The sequence below is a fragment of the Amia ocellicauda genome, chromosome 4, assembly GCF_036373705.1.
Source record: "Amia ocellicauda isolate fAmiCal2 chromosome 4, fAmiCal2.hap1, whole genome shotgun sequence".
Lineage (NCBI taxonomy): Eukaryota > Metazoa > Chordata > Actinopteri > Amiiformes > Amiidae > Amia > Amia ocellicauda.
The window spans coordinates 36,631,920-36,650,322 of record NC_089853.1 but is presented as its reverse complement, the minus strand read 5'-3'; the positions used below and the strand labels follow the sequence as shown (position 1 = coordinate 36,650,322).

At 38.1% G+C, this 18,403-nt stretch overlaps 1 protein-coding gene across 3 annotated transcripts in view; it reads right to left on the bottom strand.

Annotated features, from left to right (window-relative positions):
• LOC136748335 (neuronal acetylcholine receptor subunit alpha-7) overlaps window positions 1-18,403 on the bottom strand; it is a 45,460-nt gene that overhangs the window by 14,606 nt on the left and 12,451 nt on the right. For 2 of the 3 annotated variants that reach the window (XM_066702007.1, XM_066702006.1), the window contains 7 exons: window positions 9,374-9,513; window positions 8,263-8,307; window positions 6,597-6,706; window positions 5,121-5,200; window positions 4,195-4,362; window positions 1,411-1,605; window positions 91-177 (listed from right to left, as the gene is read on the bottom strand). In XM_066702007.1, the coding sequence (XP_066558104.1) occupies window positions 91-177; window positions 1,411-1,605; window positions 4,195-4,362; window positions 5,121-5,200; window positions 6,597-6,706; window positions 8,263-8,307; window positions 9,374-9,469 (781 nt within the window). In that variant the 5' untranslated portion in view covers window positions 9,470-9,513. Of the gene's footprint in view, window positions 1-90; window positions 178-1,410; window positions 1,606-4,194; window positions 4,363-5,120; window positions 5,201-6,596; window positions 6,707-8,262; window positions 8,308-9,373; window positions 9,514-12,018; window positions 12,466-18,403 lie in introns of those variants that run through there. The other variant, XM_066702005.1, reaches the window with a different exon arrangement.

The following is an 18,403-nucleotide window of genomic DNA, read 5'->3' as shown; positions in this document are numbered from 1 at the left end:
GGCAGCTTAAGACAGTTACACACAGCCCTTCCAATTTATGTTTAAGACACTAAATGCAAGTGTTAATCCTCTTGGGAATGTACGGCTCACCTATCAAAGGCACAGAATCTGACGTCGCTGGCATGATCTCTGCAACCAGCAGCATGAAGACAGTGAGTGACAAGAGCACTGTGATTCCTGCAATGCAGAACAAAAACAGTCCAAACCATCACATCACTACTCAAAACTTGGAACAGCTGGTCCATCAAGCCAGACTAGCTGCCTGGAGTCTAGTGATCCCTAAAAAAAGAATAAAGCCTATTCTTGACAGGTCTTGGTAAAAAAAAGAATCCAAAGCTAAACATCAGATTAACTTCTTACTGCATATCAAAAGCTTTACCTTTAAAAAATTATATTGCAATGACATTAAATATGCACATTAAATAAAAAATGTAAATACTTCACGATTTATTTTAATGCGATTTCTTTTAGGGTCATGAGACGAAAACTGAAAGTAATTTGGACTAATTTCATCAGGAGTAGACTGGGATCCTCGATCGATGTTAATTCAGTTAGATTTTTTCTTTCCAGACTCTATACCTATCTATTCCAGTCTTTTTTTTCTATTTCCTTTTTGTTTCATTTTCTCCATTTGTTTAGGTAATAACTGCAATTTTAATCTGAGTAAAATGTTTATTATACGAGTTCTTGATTAATAGATTCCACATGATTGTTACAAATCCAAAGTTGGGTTACAAACTAGTCCAGTTTCAAAAAGTACATTACATAAAACCAAAAGGATTGTAAAATTAGATGTTGAGCAACTGAAATTTTCTGCATGATTCATGAAATCCACAATGAAGTAAATAGCTATTAGCCTGGATTTCCCAAGGGGCCCGTCACAAAGAGAGTTTTAAAGCATGATTGCTATACCTGAATGACTTCATGTATATTTTACAAGCTGCAGAAAGTGGATACTTGATACATTTTATATAAACCTTTCAGACAGAATTCATTAAATGATCCAAATGTGTTTTAAGAAATCACTGTGCAACCATCTTCTTTCACTTGTTCCCCTTTCTTCAAAAATCACACTGTACATTTGATGCACTAAAGGGGTGCATGTGTTAGTAGGTGTGTTTCAGTAAAGTAAAGAGCTGCTGGGGGAAGACTAATCCTGTGCTCTTGTAGATGTAATCTTTTCTGCTATCCAGTAACTGAAATGTCACATCCTGAAACATAGAAGAGCTTTCTCTCCTTTGGGGTGTTTACAGTAGCCACAATAGTGATGGTCATACTTATAAGTTTAACAATGGAACAGAAAAATCGCAGATACTTTACTTCTACACTCTGATGATCACCATTTTAGGGACTGCACTTGGCCCCCTTTAATCCCTTACCATTAATTAGTTTTGTTTATATCCAACTCACCCAGAGAGATCTTTTCTCCCGAGTCAGCAGGAAGCAGGAAGACGAGCAGAGCCAGCGCTGAGATGAGCACACAGGGGACAAGCAGGTTCAGGCCGTAGTAGAGAGTGCGGCGCCTCATGATCACCGTGAACGTCACGTCGGGGTACGGCTCTTCACAGCAGTCATAGAACTTCTCATTCCGACGCCCCTGGACCTCTGCATTAAAAAGGCAAGGCATGAGCAAAGCCCTCACTGTAACAACCCAAGGCACAGAGCGAGGGGACCAATCAGGCAACCCAATGGAGTTTCTCAGCATCAACAGAGTTACTGTACAATAGGCACAGAACTGCACAAAAAGATGCAGCGACAATTTGAATGATGTTTTCTGGTCAAGGGGGATAGAAAATACTAATTGGAGTGATTGACGATTGTAATTAAAGAACAGCTGTGTCGTTCACCAGTGATGTGAGAAGAAATGAGGAAAAATTATTCACCTGACAAGGGAGCTAGAAAAACTCAGAAAACATGATCAGGTGCAGAATGTCTCTCTTCTCTCACCAGGTGAATCCGTTTCCCTCATTTCTTCCCACAGTGCAGTTTAATCAACCCAACCTCTTGCAGCTGTTATTAAGTTGAGATGGGTCAATCCTCTCAGTCAGTGACACTCTCCCCTCCCCCAGAAAATACCATACAAACAGGGCATTCATCGAGGTGTGCAGCACTACTGAAAAGCAAACCATTCACCTTCAAGTTAAACACAAAACTGGAGAATTACATTAGTACTTTTACAAAATCTTCAGATTTGGTGTGTACCACCAAGAAAGAATTTCACACCTTTAAATTGCAAACACCTTCTTTTAATGTACTAATTTAACACACTATTTTGACAGTCTCTTTTTGTTCTTATTAATAATATTGGTGCAAATGTCAAGAAATCATAGAATAATGTCACTGTTTTTTGCTGGTTGTTTTTTTTTTTAAATTGAGGAAGGTAATAGTTACATACAGATCTGCCAACAAAAAATAAGAACACATTTCCACAAGGTAATGAGTGACCAATGGCTTTTGTTTGTACTACATGCAAAGTTTTGGAAACGTTAATGAGAGGAAATCAAGGAAATTATTCAATTAGCATTAGCACTGTAATTAAGTGATTAAATTGGTTTCTATATAGCACACGTCAAGGGACCAAAGTGGAATACAACAACATAGAAAGCCTGCTGTTTCAAATGCAACCTGAGGTAATATACACTCACCTAAAGGATTAATAGGAACACCATACTAATACTGTGTTTGACCCCCTTTCGCCTTCAGAACTGCCTTAATTCTACATGGCATTGATTCAACAAGGTGCTGAAAGCATTCTTTGGAAATGTTGGCCCATATTGATAGGATAGCATCTTGCAGTTGATGGAGATTTGTGGGATGCACATCCAGGGCACGAAGCTCCCGTTCCACCACATCCCAAAGATGCTCTATTGGGTTGAGATCTGGTGACTGTGGGGGCCAGTTTAGTACAGCGAACTCATTGTCATGTTCAAGAAACCAATTTGAAATGATTCGACCTTTGTGACATGGTGCATTATCCTGCTGGAAGTAGCCATCAGAGGATGGGTACATGGTGGTCATAAAGGGATGGACATGGTCAGAAACAATGCTCAGGTAGGCCGTGGCATTTAAACGATGCCCAATTGGCACTAAGTGGCCTAAAGTGTGCCAAGAAAACATCCCCCACACCATTACACCACCACCACCAGCCTGCACAGTGGTAACAAGGCATGATGGATCCATGTTCTCCTTCTGTTTACGCCAAATTCTGACTCTACCATCTGAATGTCTCAACAGAAATCGAGACTCATCAGACCAGGCAACATTTTTCCAGTCTTCAACTGTCCAATTTTGGTGAGCTTGTGCAAATTGTAGCCTCTTTTTCCTATTTGTAGTGGAGATGAGTGGTACCCGGTGGGGTCTTCTGCTGTTGTAGCCCATCCGCCTCAAGGTTGTACGTGTTGTGGCTTCACAAATGCTTTGCTGCATACCTCGGTTGTAATGAGTGGTTATTTCAGTCAAAGTTGCTCTTCTATCAGCTTGAATCAGTCGGCCCATTCTCCTCTGACCTCTAGCATCAACAAGGCATTTTCGCCCACAGGACTGCCGCATACTGGATGTTTTTCCCTTTTCACACCATTCTTTGTAAACCCTAGAAATGGTTGTGCGTGAAAATCCCAGTAACTGAGCAGATTGTGAAATACTCAGACCGGCCCGCCTGGCACCAACAACCATGCCACGCTCAAAATTGCTTAAATCACCTTTCTTTCCCATTCAGACATTCAGTTTGGAGTTCAGGAGATTGTCTTGACCAGGACCACACCCCTAAATGCATTGAAGCAACTGCCATGTGATTGGTTGGTTAGATAATTGCAATAATGAGAAATTGAACAGGTGTTCCTAATAATCCTTTAGGTGAGTGTATAGGCTTACATGTGGATTAAGAGGTGATTAAGGAAAGACAGAGAGTTCTTAGGTGAGGTAAATAGTTGGCGAGAACAAGGATCATTATTAGACCAATTTCTCTTAATTTTTATCAGTGTGTTTGACTCTGGTATTGTCAGAAAACTTATTAAATCTTCATAGTGTAACAAGGCAGAAGGAGCAGTAGCAGCAAAGTCAATACAACAGGATTTGGATACTATTGAGAACGGGGAAATCTTGGTATTCATGAATACCGGACAGGGTTTTTCTAAAGCTTCCCGCTTCAAAGGCCTGCAGCTTGCTTCTAAATCAGATGTTTGCTTAGCACCTTACCTACAAGGTCCCATTCCCCATTGGCAATGTATCCAGTCACATCAGCCTCCAGCATCTGTAAATCAAGGGACCAGCCACCATAGGTCCAGGAGCCAAACTTGAGGTCACACTTTTGCACATCAAAGGGGAACCAGCGCACATCTATGTAGCAAGTGCTCTTGAAGATACCTAGGCAGGGAAGTAGTTAAAGACCGTATGTATTTTAGTGATGGACAGGCCAAGATAAAGAAATGAACCAACCTGTTGTGGTGCTGGATGTATTTCATTGAGTTACATTGAGTATGACCTACATGATCAAATGCTGCAAATAGACACATCAAACCAGAACTGACTCCATTATCATTTAAGTCCAGTAAAGTAGACTGTGCACTGAAAAAGGCTTTGATTTAGATCAGCTGAAACCAGAAGGGACACATTTTCTGTACTCATCCATAACACTGAAAAGAGGTTAATTATGGGAGTGTGCTAGAGATTACACAAGTTAGATCCAAATTCCAGTTTTGTACTCAATCGGATTGGAGTTGCATGCAAGAAAAGCAAAACATAGAATGTTTAATTATTCATGGCTTCATACCAGTGTAGTTTGTACCTCTGTGCTTCCCTTATTTAACTTCTTTGACAGTTCTTGTCTCATTTAAAGGTTGTAGTTTAAATTAATTTTTCAATTTCAATTTATGGTGCTTTATTGGCATGACAAACAAATTTGAGTTGCCAAAGCAATTGAACATACATACATTTATGGAAAATAAATAATACATATTATAATTATAAATCACAATACCTTATAAAATGTATTACAGTGCAGAAAAATAAAATATAAATTATATTTGATACATACAAAAATAAAATATTGCTGTGTAATCATTACTGTCCTGAGAGTTGATGTAAAATGAGCTTTAATAGTGATGAGAGGTGATTTGGTTTACCTGGTGGGAGGTACTGACAATAGCCAGAGGAATTCACCAGGACATTGGTGTGAAAGGTGGCATCAAATCTCTCATCAGCACTGTGTAAGGAACAAGTCACTTGTTATTGGCCACGTCCATGTTTTATTTCCCCAATAAAACTCAATCTGCTAGATTTAGTGAGAAACATGACGGTAAACTGTTTGTAGTAATGAACTGTTACTGCCTTGGTTAAAGTGGCATAAATCAGGTCATTAGGTGGACCACACAATAAATAACACTTATTTAAGTGTCAATAAAATGTTTATGTAAGGATGCACAGGGAATTGCAAATATGCATATTGCTGATTGTAGAAAAGGCAACTTCAGCTGTTTCACATTCAGTCGTACCACATCCTTCAATTTCAGTGATGGCTCAACTGTGGATGGAAAGGTGTCCGTCACCTCTCATTGCAATGACTGGACAGTGTCGTTTCGTTTTCTTTTTTGTTACACCAAACCAGCCAATTTAGTCACAAAATAGAATCTTTGGAGGCAGTTTTCTCTGGACAAATTTCCCATGTTGTTAATTTAGTCTGGAGTGGGCAGTTTGCTCATAGCAGTGAACTGGGTCCTTTATCTTTCTTCAGATTTTTATATAAATTATGCAAATATCATATCAGAATGCTAAACACAAATGTGGACACCAATAGAAATTTCATTGGTAAAATATATATAATTTATTATAAAATGTTCCTGAAATCACAAATGTATTTGTGTGCCTCCAAGGATGATTCTATTGAACAAACATTATTATTATTATTATTATTATTATTATTATTATTATTATTATTATTATTATTATTTATTGGCAGATGCCCTTATCCAGGGCGAACATAACAGTAAGGGAAGCAAATACTCAAAAATTCAACCTCTAAGACCCAGACATTTCTAATAATGCTTGAAGCTGAGAACCTAATTCTAGTCATTGTATGCTCTATTTCCTGGGTGACTGGACCATACCTTGGTCAGGATTAAATCAAAACTTTGACCCACCCGCTAATAACAAAAAAAACTACGAAAACCTTCCTCTGTTGTGGCTTCATTTTTAGTAAGATGCTTCTTTCTTTTAATCATAAATGTAACCTCTGTGATGTACAGCTTTGTAGTTTGCTACTAGCAGGAGGATCAAAGTTTTGATTTAATCCGGTCCCTCATCCCATCTGCAGTTTGTGTACAATACAGCCACTATGGTGCTTATTAGTAGAGTAAATTAACAGTACATAAGCCCTGTGCTGGCTTCAATTGACTACCAGCGAAGTTTAACCCATCAACAATACATTTCACAGATCACCAAATGTCAGTCAATTCTGACTATCTGAAACAATAATGCAAGATTAGGTTTTCTGTAGGCTCCAAATAACCCCAAGGACACTTCAGCTGGTCTAAGCAGGAGTTCAGTGAAACCATCATAATCCTTCCTCCCCCATGAGAAGGAGCAATAAAGATGCCACCTACCTATTATAGAGAAGAACATCTGGCTTCCATATTTGTCCATCAGGAAATCTGACATTCTTCACACCAGGATAGTCAGAGATATTCCACTGGAGGTAGTAGTCACTCCAGTACTGCCCAGAAAAAGGAAAACAGACACCTTGTGAGGAAATATAGCCAAACACTGAAGCAATAGCTTTCACTATCACAACACCTCGATAGATGCAAAAAATGTAAAATACTTTTCTTATACAAACACTGATATCCAATTTATTTGGATTGAGATTGCTGGCGAAAGCAGATAAGCAGTGTAACCTTAAATCAAATTATAAACCAATGTTATCACAAAATTGCTGACCTTAACTAGAAGCGTTTGAATATTATCTAAACTCATCCAGAACTCTGCGGCTCGTCTGGTGTCTCTCTGCCACGATTCGCACACGCTACTCCACTGCTCCACTCCCTCCACTGGCTCCCGATAGCGGCACGCATTCAGTTCAAGACTTTGACCCTCACCTACCGCTGTCTTGACCACACTGCACCGAGCTACCTTCAGTCACTCGTCTCTCCATACATCCCCTCCAGACCACTGCGCTCCTCCAGTGCCAGAAGACTAACTCTGCCTCCTCTCCACTCCCCTTCCTCCAGAGCCGCTCCTTCTCATCCCTGGCCCCTAAGTGGTGGAACGACCTGCCCACCGAAGTCAAAACAGCAGAGTCCTTGACCTCATTCCGGCGCTTACTCAAGACGCATCTCTTCCGACAGCACTTGTAATATTAGTCCTCTATCCCTGCTAGATAGCACTTCAGCTTTATTATGCTCCTCGCATTCTTGATTGTTTTCCTCCTTGCTCCCTTTCCCGTAATTGGATTCACAGATATGACTTGTTGATCTTACAAACATAAACTGGTGCCTGTGCCGATAATGTTTTTATTTGCATAATTTCTAAATCATTTTTACTAACATTATATGTGTCCCCAGATTCTACTGGATTTCTTAAATTTAAAAAAACTATTGGAGTACATTTTTTACATTACTGGCAAGGTTTAATAGATTGTAATAAAACACCCAGGAACGGAAAGGCTGAGTCAAAGCGTCAAGGTTGACCATCAAAAGACTAAAAAGTAGTTGATCCTTGCTAGTAACCAAGTCTTATATGTTCCCAATTAATGTTGTACAGATACAAAATTAAGGAATTAGGCCTATAGTGTAACAAGCATAAGGAGAGCTCTGAAACAGACATTCTAGACATTTGGAAACATAGATACATCTTTATTTTTTATTCACAGTGATTTTGTTTGAACACTTTAATTTTCATAATGGTTTATTCGCTTATTTCCACAGCTGCTGGATGGCCAGATTGGAAAGCTTTATTTGGAAATGTGTTCTGCAGGGAATTGTGACCTCCAAAGGACCCAAAAACTATTATGAAGACCAATAAATAAATAAATACATAAAATATAAATCCAATTTTGAATCTTATATTCATAGGTCATTAACTGTCAGTAACTGTTTTGTTTTAAATGCAGAAAGATGTGATTTTTTGGGAGGATGGGAGTAAAATATAACACAAGCTGCCCATATATGCCCACTAAGTGAGGAAAGTTAACTGAGTGACATTACAGGTTAAATAGTACAACTTCCATGAAGACATGATTAGCAAGTACATTTAATTAAATGAATCACTTACCAGCTGTAACCAGACATTGGTGGTGAAAACCTGATTCTTTTCATCCTGTAAAAAATGCAGAGAAATGGTTGATAAGAACAGTAACATCTGGTGCACTGGGAGAAACATTACTGACACACAAATAAAAGAAAATCACCATAAATTATTGATTTTATATGAGAAATTAATAATTTACACACATTTTAAGGGAAATTAAAATGTCTTCATATCAGTATAGCTACTCAATATATTGTCTTCAAAATATGTTCCCTTGTTATATGCACTTATATAATATATGTGTATATTCTCTAATGAAGTATAGGGGTCTGATAATGTGGAATAACTTAGGGTGATATCAAATATTCGATTTTCTCATTCAGATTAAATTGTATGTGACAGGTAAAAGATCCATTTGTCCATCTGATGTGAGGTTTCAAGAAAACAAATGTAAAATTCATACTGACATCAATATTGTGCTTTTGTTAGTGTGGTCTGTCCTTCAAAAAACAGTGATGAAAAAAACAATACTTCAGCAATAATTGCTTTTATTTATGAATTTGTCTGTGTTCTGTGCTCTTTTACCAGTAATGGACAACATAAAAGTTTAAAAGTCAGAACTGCTCGAACATGTACACGAACATTCAAAGAAGGGTAACCAGATTGATTCCTAGTCAGGAAGGTATAATTAACACAAACAATTTATGGGAAATCTGGGTCTCAGGAGGAGCTGCGAGTCAGCTGTAATCACTGCACCACTGCGTCACACATTTACAGGAATTCAATCTCTAAATCATGAGAAAAAGCAGAGCACATTGGGATTTGATTTGGTGTGTGTGTTGTAGTTTTTTTTAATCCTGACATCTAATGATAGTGAACTCAAAGGACTACTTCAGGATCAACAGAAAAATAAAAGTTAAAAAAATAAGTTCAGGATTAAAAAGAGGAGGAATATATTGACGCAGATAGTTGTGGATATTTAGAACATACAGCCCAACCATGTGACTGACACTGATTGGATGAACTGATGAATCTAGACAATACTAGATGCCCCGCCAATACCTTATTTGACACAACTGGCATATCTTAATCTCAGGCAAAACCAACTGTGATAGATATGTCTGGTTTCTCTCACCACGTCCATTATCTGCATGAGACTGAGGGTGAAGTAAACAGTGAGGGCATGGGAGTCATTGAACACAGGCCTCTCCAGTGGATTGTAGTTTTTCATCAGGTCTTTGTACAGCTTCCTCTGATACTCCCCTTGCAGTGAATCTAGGGGCAGGAGGGACAAGTACAGCATTATGAAAACACTACACATTATCCAGCCCTGGGTGAACCCTTTCAGACAAAGTTCAATACAAAGGAACCAAGTTGCATAGTTTAAAATAACTCTTGTCTGGCTGAATGGGTAAAGGCTTCTAATCAGAAACCCAGGTTCATGACCTTCCAGTGTAGAGAGATCAGTGGTTATAGTCTGGGCTAATTATGACCAATATTCCCCAGAGGCCAGCCAAATTAAACGCATCTTAAATGTTGGGTGGGTTCAAATTCCAGGGCTTGCACCTGTGAGCTTGCAGTGTAATCACTTTTCTACATCCAAATCTTTAGATCTAGTACGTGTGCTTTGTATGTCATAGCTCAATCCCAAGGACAAAGCCATCCAAAATCCCAGCGGACCGAAACGTAAGGATGCGTATCAGGATGTAAACAGGGGCGACTCAGCATATCAAATGATTTGGATTCAACTTTAATACAAATGTTTGGTGGAATAAGGAAAACTAAATGAAAATTAAACTATATAAATATGGCGAGTTTCCGAAGTTACATCGATATTATGTTTTGGTTGCGGCCAAATATCATTGAAGCCATTGCTCTCCACTGAGGTCTAACGAAATGCTACAGGTGAAAATAAAAAAAACGTATTAAATTGTTGTACATTAATGACAAAATTCACAATAACTGGAGTAGAAAACCTAAGATAATACGAACTTGTTAAATAAACTACTTAATTAACATGCCGTCATTATGTTTTTGGGAAGGAATCCTACGTGCTCCGACGTCACCAACACGCCCACCACGTGTCTCTCACGGACCAATCGTCTATGAGGGCGGAAACCTATTTGCAAAAAATATTAGCATAGCAAATCTATAGCATTTAAATACATTAAGAATTAAGATTGTGATATAGGTGTCCACTTCATTTTTCGGGAATAAGTAATGCACTGAATAATAATATGCTGCATTTTTTCGCTTTTGTTTATTATAATTTCTCCCAATTTGTTTCGCATTCGGGATTTAAATGTTTAATGCCTGTTACATTAAGATGCATAAATTCAATCTGAAATTAAGGGATATGAAGATATTTTATTAATGTTTTCTTAACATTTTTATTCGGCTTTATGATCACGACATACATTATTTATGTGTGTATGTATTTCTCTGTATTTATGTATTTGGTTAAATTATATCTGCTTATTTACACTTGGCGCCCCATTTAACAGAAAACGGGACAGTGGTAGGCGGTAAAGTGAACATCAAGCGGGTGATGAAGTACGTCATCTAATTACTGGAAAGAGCTTTGGCAGCCCTTGGAATGAAAGGCGCTATATAAATACAGTATACTATTATTATTATTATTATTATACATATCATATTATATTACAATAATCACATTCATCATCATTATTATTTGGGTTTTGTGTGTGTGCGTCTGTGAGTCGGCTGTTTTGGTTTGTTCGTTTTTTATTAAGCTTGATTTAATTCCACTATTAATATTTGAGACCACTATACCTTCCACGGGGTTATATGCCCACAGATAAGTAATTATGTTTTTCAAAGTATTCCCATTCTTCCTGCCTCCCTACACTGCTGTTGTGCAAGCTGAGGAACACCACGTTTCTATCAGTCTTTCATACGAGAACGCAAGTGTAAAGGCACAATTAATAAAACACACAAGTAGGCGCAACAATAATTAGCTTATTGTGTCTTATTTATGCTGTTTTCATTCAAGTTGTGATCGCTTTCTCGCTCTATCCTGAGCTCTTCAAAATTGTGCAATTTATATTTTGGCAACACAGATTTGAGTTTATCTATCTATCTATCTATCTAAGTGAAAGCTTGTGTGAGAGATAAACATACCCCACTTTACTGGTGGGGCAACAATAAACCAGAAACACTTTTTAATCAAGTGGGGTCGAATTCAACAGATAACATATTGGTGATTGGTAACTTGGTTAAGACGTAAATACAGTAGGCTATAGACTATACAATGGGAGATTTATCCAAACAAATAAAACAAGAGTTGCATATTAGAGGGAAACGCCTAGTGAGATAACAACAATTATTATTATTATTATTATTATTATTATTAGTAGTAGTAGTAGTAGTAGTAGTAGTAGTAGTAATAATAATAATAATAATAATAATAATAATAGAACAAGAACAGGGAGAAGATTCCTTTGGGAAAAAACAAATCGCACTCTTACAGCAGAAGAGCTAATAATAGCAATCCAGGAAAATCAACGAGTACAGAGAAAGTAAAAGCTGGAAGAACAAACTCCCAGAGCAGGATCAAACAGATGCTAAATCAGTAGTTATGTCATTGTCGGCGCTCACACAACTAAGCAATGCTAACAGTATCCGGAGAAGCACCGGGTTTGAAGAGGACAAAAAAGTCATACAACAAAAGAGAAAGAACAGCCCCTAACCATCGCCAAGGCAGGTTGGAAATGGTTGAGAAATTGGACGCACAATGAAAATAATGCAGAATCACCTTACCGTTCACCAAGCAGACGATGCCAATAATGCAGATGAAAATATTCGGCATCCCCATCGTCCTCAATATGAAAAGCGCTTCAGCTAAAGTCCGTGGGAATGTTTAACTAAGCGAATGGATACTGTCCCTGCAGGCGCACCTGGCAGCAGCTGGATACCAGTCTCGGCTTCACTCATAGGTGAAACATGATCAAAAATGAGTTGCAGGGTTAAAGGGGAGGAAATGTGTTTCTTTGCGAGAGCTCTCACCCTCGCCCTTCCCTCGTTGTTGGTTTACTATTATGATTTGCACAAACCAAGTATTAGCATCAGATCTGGATGTTTGACACTGGTATCAGATCCCCGGCACCTGCTGGAACAGGCGTCTATTCCCACCAGCTGTCCAAGAACTAATGAAACGATCTAGGAGGTTTCTCAGCGTGACGACATTAACAAAGTATTGTTGCATGGCAGCCAGTAGAATCATAACTGGGAGTTTACTGAAATATGGTGGTGTTTCCAAAATAATCAGCCTATATAAATGAGCCGGATAAAATACGCACAGGCTGCCTCCTCCCCCTGCGCTACAGAGAGTCGCCCAGCGATTTACTGAGGTCTATAGGATGTCATATCCAATACGAACTGATTATATTGCAATCTATAGGAAATCATCGTTCAATATAGTATATTATTATATTACTAGACTCACAGAAGAGTTGGTGTGTTACTACTATGCTGTATATCAGAACACACTCTGTAAAAACTATCGAAATGTTTGTGTGCCTCCTGTTGTGGAGGATTGTGTGACTAATTCATTGTCACTGAAGTCTACAATTCTGTATACTGACAGTTCTTGCTAATATGGAAGCTCATTGAGCATTTATCACGCATTACTTATTGCTGAAACCATTCTTATGTTTCTCTCATTTCACGCCCTATATACCCAAGCAACAGTAAAAGGTGGAGATGCGCAACTATATCTGTGTAAATGCCTAGTAGCCCAAGTCTGAAGTTTCCTGAAATGTATGTCGCACCCGGGATCTCGGCGGACGCTACGGGATGAGAATGATGCGAGCGGGAGGGGTTGATTTAAGATTTGATTATTATTGTTATTAAATACAACAAACTCCTTATATTTACATAAACAAAAACAAATATGCCTTCCATTTTCAATGCCCACTGCCCACCCATGCCCATCCTCTCACCTGCACTGTCCCGGGTGACCACCCAGTCATTTGATCACACATGGGGGTTTAAATACTCTAAAAGATCAAATTAAATTGCAATGCACTATACGGGTACTGGAGAGTGAGACAACACAAATTAATTATATTGTATGTGCATATATATAGTATTCTGTTTTTAATCTGAAAAACTTTTATTTATATTTGAAATTTGTCATATCAACCTTACGTAGTTTTTATTCAGGCTAGCAAGCCTTTCAGATGAGGTCAAGCAGACTTACACTGAGATAAACAGTTATTTTTGTATTTTCCATATGTCATGTGTGTCTATGCAAACCAAACAAACAAACTGCTGATGTAACCTTTACAAAGGGCTTGTTTGCGATTCTTTATCATGCTCGTAATAGGGAATGAGTCCCAATATCATAAGATACTCTACATACACATAAATATAAAATTAATGAAACAAAATTAATTAACCTAAGATGTGCTCAAAGTACAAATGAAAGCACATTAAACAAAGTTGGAATTAAATGTATGTTACACTTTCAATTTTAGTTTGTTTATTTGTTTGTTTTTGTTTGTTCTTGATCATAGCAGCGAAAGAGTGTTGTACACATTATATTATACAAAAGGAATATATTTTAAAAATAGCCCAGGAGATGTAATAAAATGCATTTTCATTAACTGACCTGTGCTTTCTGATATTGTTACATGTTGTGCCTTTGTTTCAAATTAGAAACCAGAGCAAACACACATAGCGAATAAGACCTTCTGGGTAAGAATCCAATTATTTCTGAAACTTCAGTGTTTACTGTTACAGTTCTGTTGACTGACTCTACTCTGAAAGTCAACTGCTCTGCCCTCCAATTATGTGAGACGGAGGATGTCATTTCTGAATACAGTCTTGTGTCAAGTCATTTTGTGGTAAGCCTCTGAATGTAAAGGCCCCCCCATCAGATTTTTCACAATTGCACCCATCTTTTCTTGGTTGATTTATTATCATGAATAATTATTAAAAAATATAAGGTCAAAGTTGTTTTTAGCAATTCCTTAAAAGTGTATACCATGCAGGTAAAACCTTATAAAGGCACTTTTGAAGCAAAATCTTTTTCAAAATGTAAAACTTCTGACTTACATACTGTACCTGCCTTCTTCTTTCTCCCCCCATGCTAACCTCTCTCTCCCTCTTTCTCTATATTTGCTTCTGCCAAGATCCTGGGTGTTTCCCTTAATTATCCCCTTATATTCTAGGCACATAGTTTCACTGGAACACTCCCGCTGTTCCCTTCTGAAAAACATCTACAGACCAACCCTTTCTTCAGATTCCCCTCTATTCTGCTCCTGGTCCAGGGCCAGGCCTTAGTTCTTTATTGATGGGGCTACTCAAACTCTTCTGGCTGGCCTCTCGGTGTCAGGATACTGCCCTCTCCCAGTGGATTCAAACTGCCACTGCTTGCTCAGCACTTTCTCTGCCCATGCTCCTCCCGTCAGCTTACATTCTTCACAGGCTACCTCCTCCAGCATGACTCCAATTTAAAGGTCTTGATCTTTGCTTGCCAATGTCACCATCACTTTGGACACTGTTGTGTGTCACCTTGTCCCCTACTTGTTCTCTCTTCTCATCTTGTTCTGCTTGCCTGGCTGGACTGCACCCTTGCTCACTTCCCTCCCGTGCCTGAAATGTCTCCTGTCTTGCGCTATTACAAGCCAGCTGCCTGTTCACATCAGTAGAGCACCAGCTCCAGTCAATACACTGTGCCTCTGGAAAACACATCTAATTAGACTACACATATAGATCCTACAGACCGGTAACTTATCACCTGCACACCTTGACACTGCCCATTAAAGAAGACCAGATCACTTCCTTTTTAGCTCTTACATGTTCCAATACAAGCTCACTGTTCATTTGTATTGTGTTGTTATCCTTGACCTAGTTTCCAGTAGTTACTGGATCTTCGTATCTTTTACTGGGTTGTTGCTCCACTATGCAACTTATCTGTGCCATAGCATATATTTTTACCATATGCCAATCTAGTTAGTGTCATAATAGCTCTTGTTCATTTCCCTTCACCATCACTTCATGATTATTATATCCTGAAGAACAAATATATTTTAGTCAAGCTTTTAATTAAAAAAGGAAGTTTTGGCTTGCCATTTCATGAATCACAGCATTAGCAGAATATTTACTGAGTTTAATTCCTTTTTTCCTAAATCCTCCTGTTTCAGATCTCCCTTAAGATGAGAAATTTGTCAATCCACAGATTGTCTTTAAAATTGACAATTGTTACATGCTCTGTGCTGGCATGACTATGTTATTGATTGAAAGGCATCAGTTTAGTTAAAAAGTTTGCAGCTATAGTTTAGTAAATCAGAGGCAAGCCACTCTTCTATTCTTCTTTAGAAGAATACTTTGTCAGATTTTTTTCAAGATCTGGCTGTTGGCTTACGCTGCTTTGAAAGCTTCTTCTCCTTTGTACTTCAGTGAATTATGCTGACTTTGTTCTCCATCTATTCTTTCTCTACGCTCAGCTGACGCCAGCCTGCTGTGTATTGGGAAGACCAAACTGCGAGCTGTGGGAGATAGAGACATCTCCGCATGAGCACCAGGGCCCTGGAATGCTCTGTCTCAGCGCATCTATTTTTCAGAATCTGTAACTATTTTTAAAACACAAATAAAGGCTCATTTCTAGGACATGGCTTTGAGTCATGTCTGTGTCAACTCAATTTTTTTGGTTTGATATGTGCCTTCTCTTCTATTGTATCCTTTGTTATTTATTCATGTGTTGTTTTAATTTGTATTTTACCGTATATTGTCTTATACACTATGTTGAGACACTTTCTGTAGAAGGCACAATATCACTAAAAGAACTGACTGAATGCCAGTGCAAAACAATCAACCCCCATCTTGTGTTCATCAGTTTTGGTGTTGCTGTTTTTACGTGCAGTACTCAAACATTTGCCAAGAGAAATCTTTGGAACCTTACTGTGGAAATGTGATTGGAGGTTCTCTTAAAAAATACAGCCAATTCCCTCATTAAAAAGGAACATTAGGAAGATGGTTGATTATGTTCTATAATAGCTGTATTCTGCCAAAGCAAAGCTGTGGCCATGTTGTTCTAAGAAAGGCTGTTATTCTACAAGGCATCACTGTGAATTTACCTTGTTGACTTGTAAGTAGGAATGCAGACAACTACAGTGACTGGAGCATACTGGATTTGCAATTTTGTGTTTTATTTATTGATTTATTACATATTTATTTAGGCTCTAAGTGTATCTGTTAAAATAGCACACATGGCTAACAATTTCCATTACACTTTTTTGTAGCTTTTCACCATCAAAACCTTTGATTTAGATATAAAATCCTTTCCCTTTTGTTCCCCCTGACCTCTGCTGGGAAAGTAAGGGTGACATCTAGTGGGATATTGATATAGAGCACTTTGGTTTCTTTTTGGGCTATCCTGCCGTGTGTGGAAACCCACAGTATCTACAGGTTTTCGTTCCACCTGAGCACTTGACTGTCTACTTCAAATTATTGACCTATTATTTATTAGCAGACACGCTTATCCAGAGCGACTTACAATTGTTAAAATATATCACATTTTTACAGCTGGGTTGTTACTGGAGCAATCTAGGTACAGTATCTTGCTCAAGGGTACTACAGTAATGTCCCGCACCTGGGACTGAACCCACAAGTGAGTACAGAGCTGTATAAACACTAGTCCACACTTTTGCCTTTATAAGACTAACTCCTCTACCCAGTTAGTTACATAAAGACAACTGCAAAACCTGGGCAACTATAATAACTATTTATTCAGTGCTTTTCCTGCTGGTGCACAATTACACATTTTAAACAAAGTAAAACAACAAAAAGGTACAATTACAAGAAGAAAACACTTTGTTGGTTGTGGTTACTTTAAGAAGTGCAGTTTCAGTTGGGAGTTTTCAAAAACATGAATTATACTCATAAATGATAATTGTTTTAAGACCACCATCTCTAGAATCTCCACAAGAAATGGCAACTGTGAGATTGGTCTGTAGAGGTTTAGGATGGTGGTGTCTGGGTTAGCTTTCTTTTGAAGAGGCTGAACTTTTGCACATTTAAAATAAGAATGAACTGACCCTGTGGCTAGAAAGCTGTTAATAATTGAAAATATATCAGAGCACACAGTTCCCAGAACCTCCTCCACGAGTTTAGTTGGAATAATATCCTTTGGGATTAGTTGACAAATTCAATCTAGACATTTTTTCCATGAGATCCTTTGCTGAAATGGGCTTAAAATCACTCAACACAGCGATGTTCTGGAAGACAACATTAACAACATGTACAGGAGGAGAAATCTAAGTTCTGATATTAAGGAATATTAAATAAATAATCTTGAGACTAAAGAATGACAGAAACTTGTGAAATAACTCCGGAGAAGAATCAGGAATATCTTTTAATGACAGATTAACAATCTGGGCAATTGTGACATTTGTCAGATATCAGTAGAAAAACACTTATTTCTCACATCTTCAAAAACTATTAATTTCAATAATGCCGTTAAAGAGGCTAAAGTGCACTTGCAATTTAGAAGCTTTCCATTTATGTTTTGCCTTTTTAGGTTATGTACATCTTCATTTATCCAGGGGGTATTTCTAGTGTTTTATAGGTATTTCTATTTTCTAGTACTGAACGTGCAACAGCATCAAGGGTAGCCAAGCTTAAAATGTTAAAACTACTAACTCCTCAGTTTGTTTGGAATGGGCATGCATTGAACACGACTCTGAGAAAGCTGAAGAGTTAATGATGTGTGAACTAACAGAGAGGCCTTGGTTTATAACAGGGATAGGAAGCTAGAAATCAAAAATAATACTGAGATGATCAAAGACATGGCAGTCCTTCTGTACCACTGCACTTATGTTCAAGTCAAAAGATCAAGAGTTTAGATTTTGTACTGACTTTTGACTACATAAGTACTCTAGGTTAAATAATGAGAATAAATTAGCCCTGAAACAAATTGCTCAAAGGTTGAAGGATTCAATCAGATTGAGAAATTCCAGTCAAAAGCATTTATGGGAATGTCAGCATAATTCTATTGTGATAATCCAAGGGGCAGGGTGCTCAATGGGAGATATGCGAAGGCAGAGATGTTAATGGGAATGTGTCCTGTGGAAAGGTGGCTGCCTATTATGACCTGGAACTGAAAGATGCCCAGGACAATGTGAAATTGAGAGCAAAGATT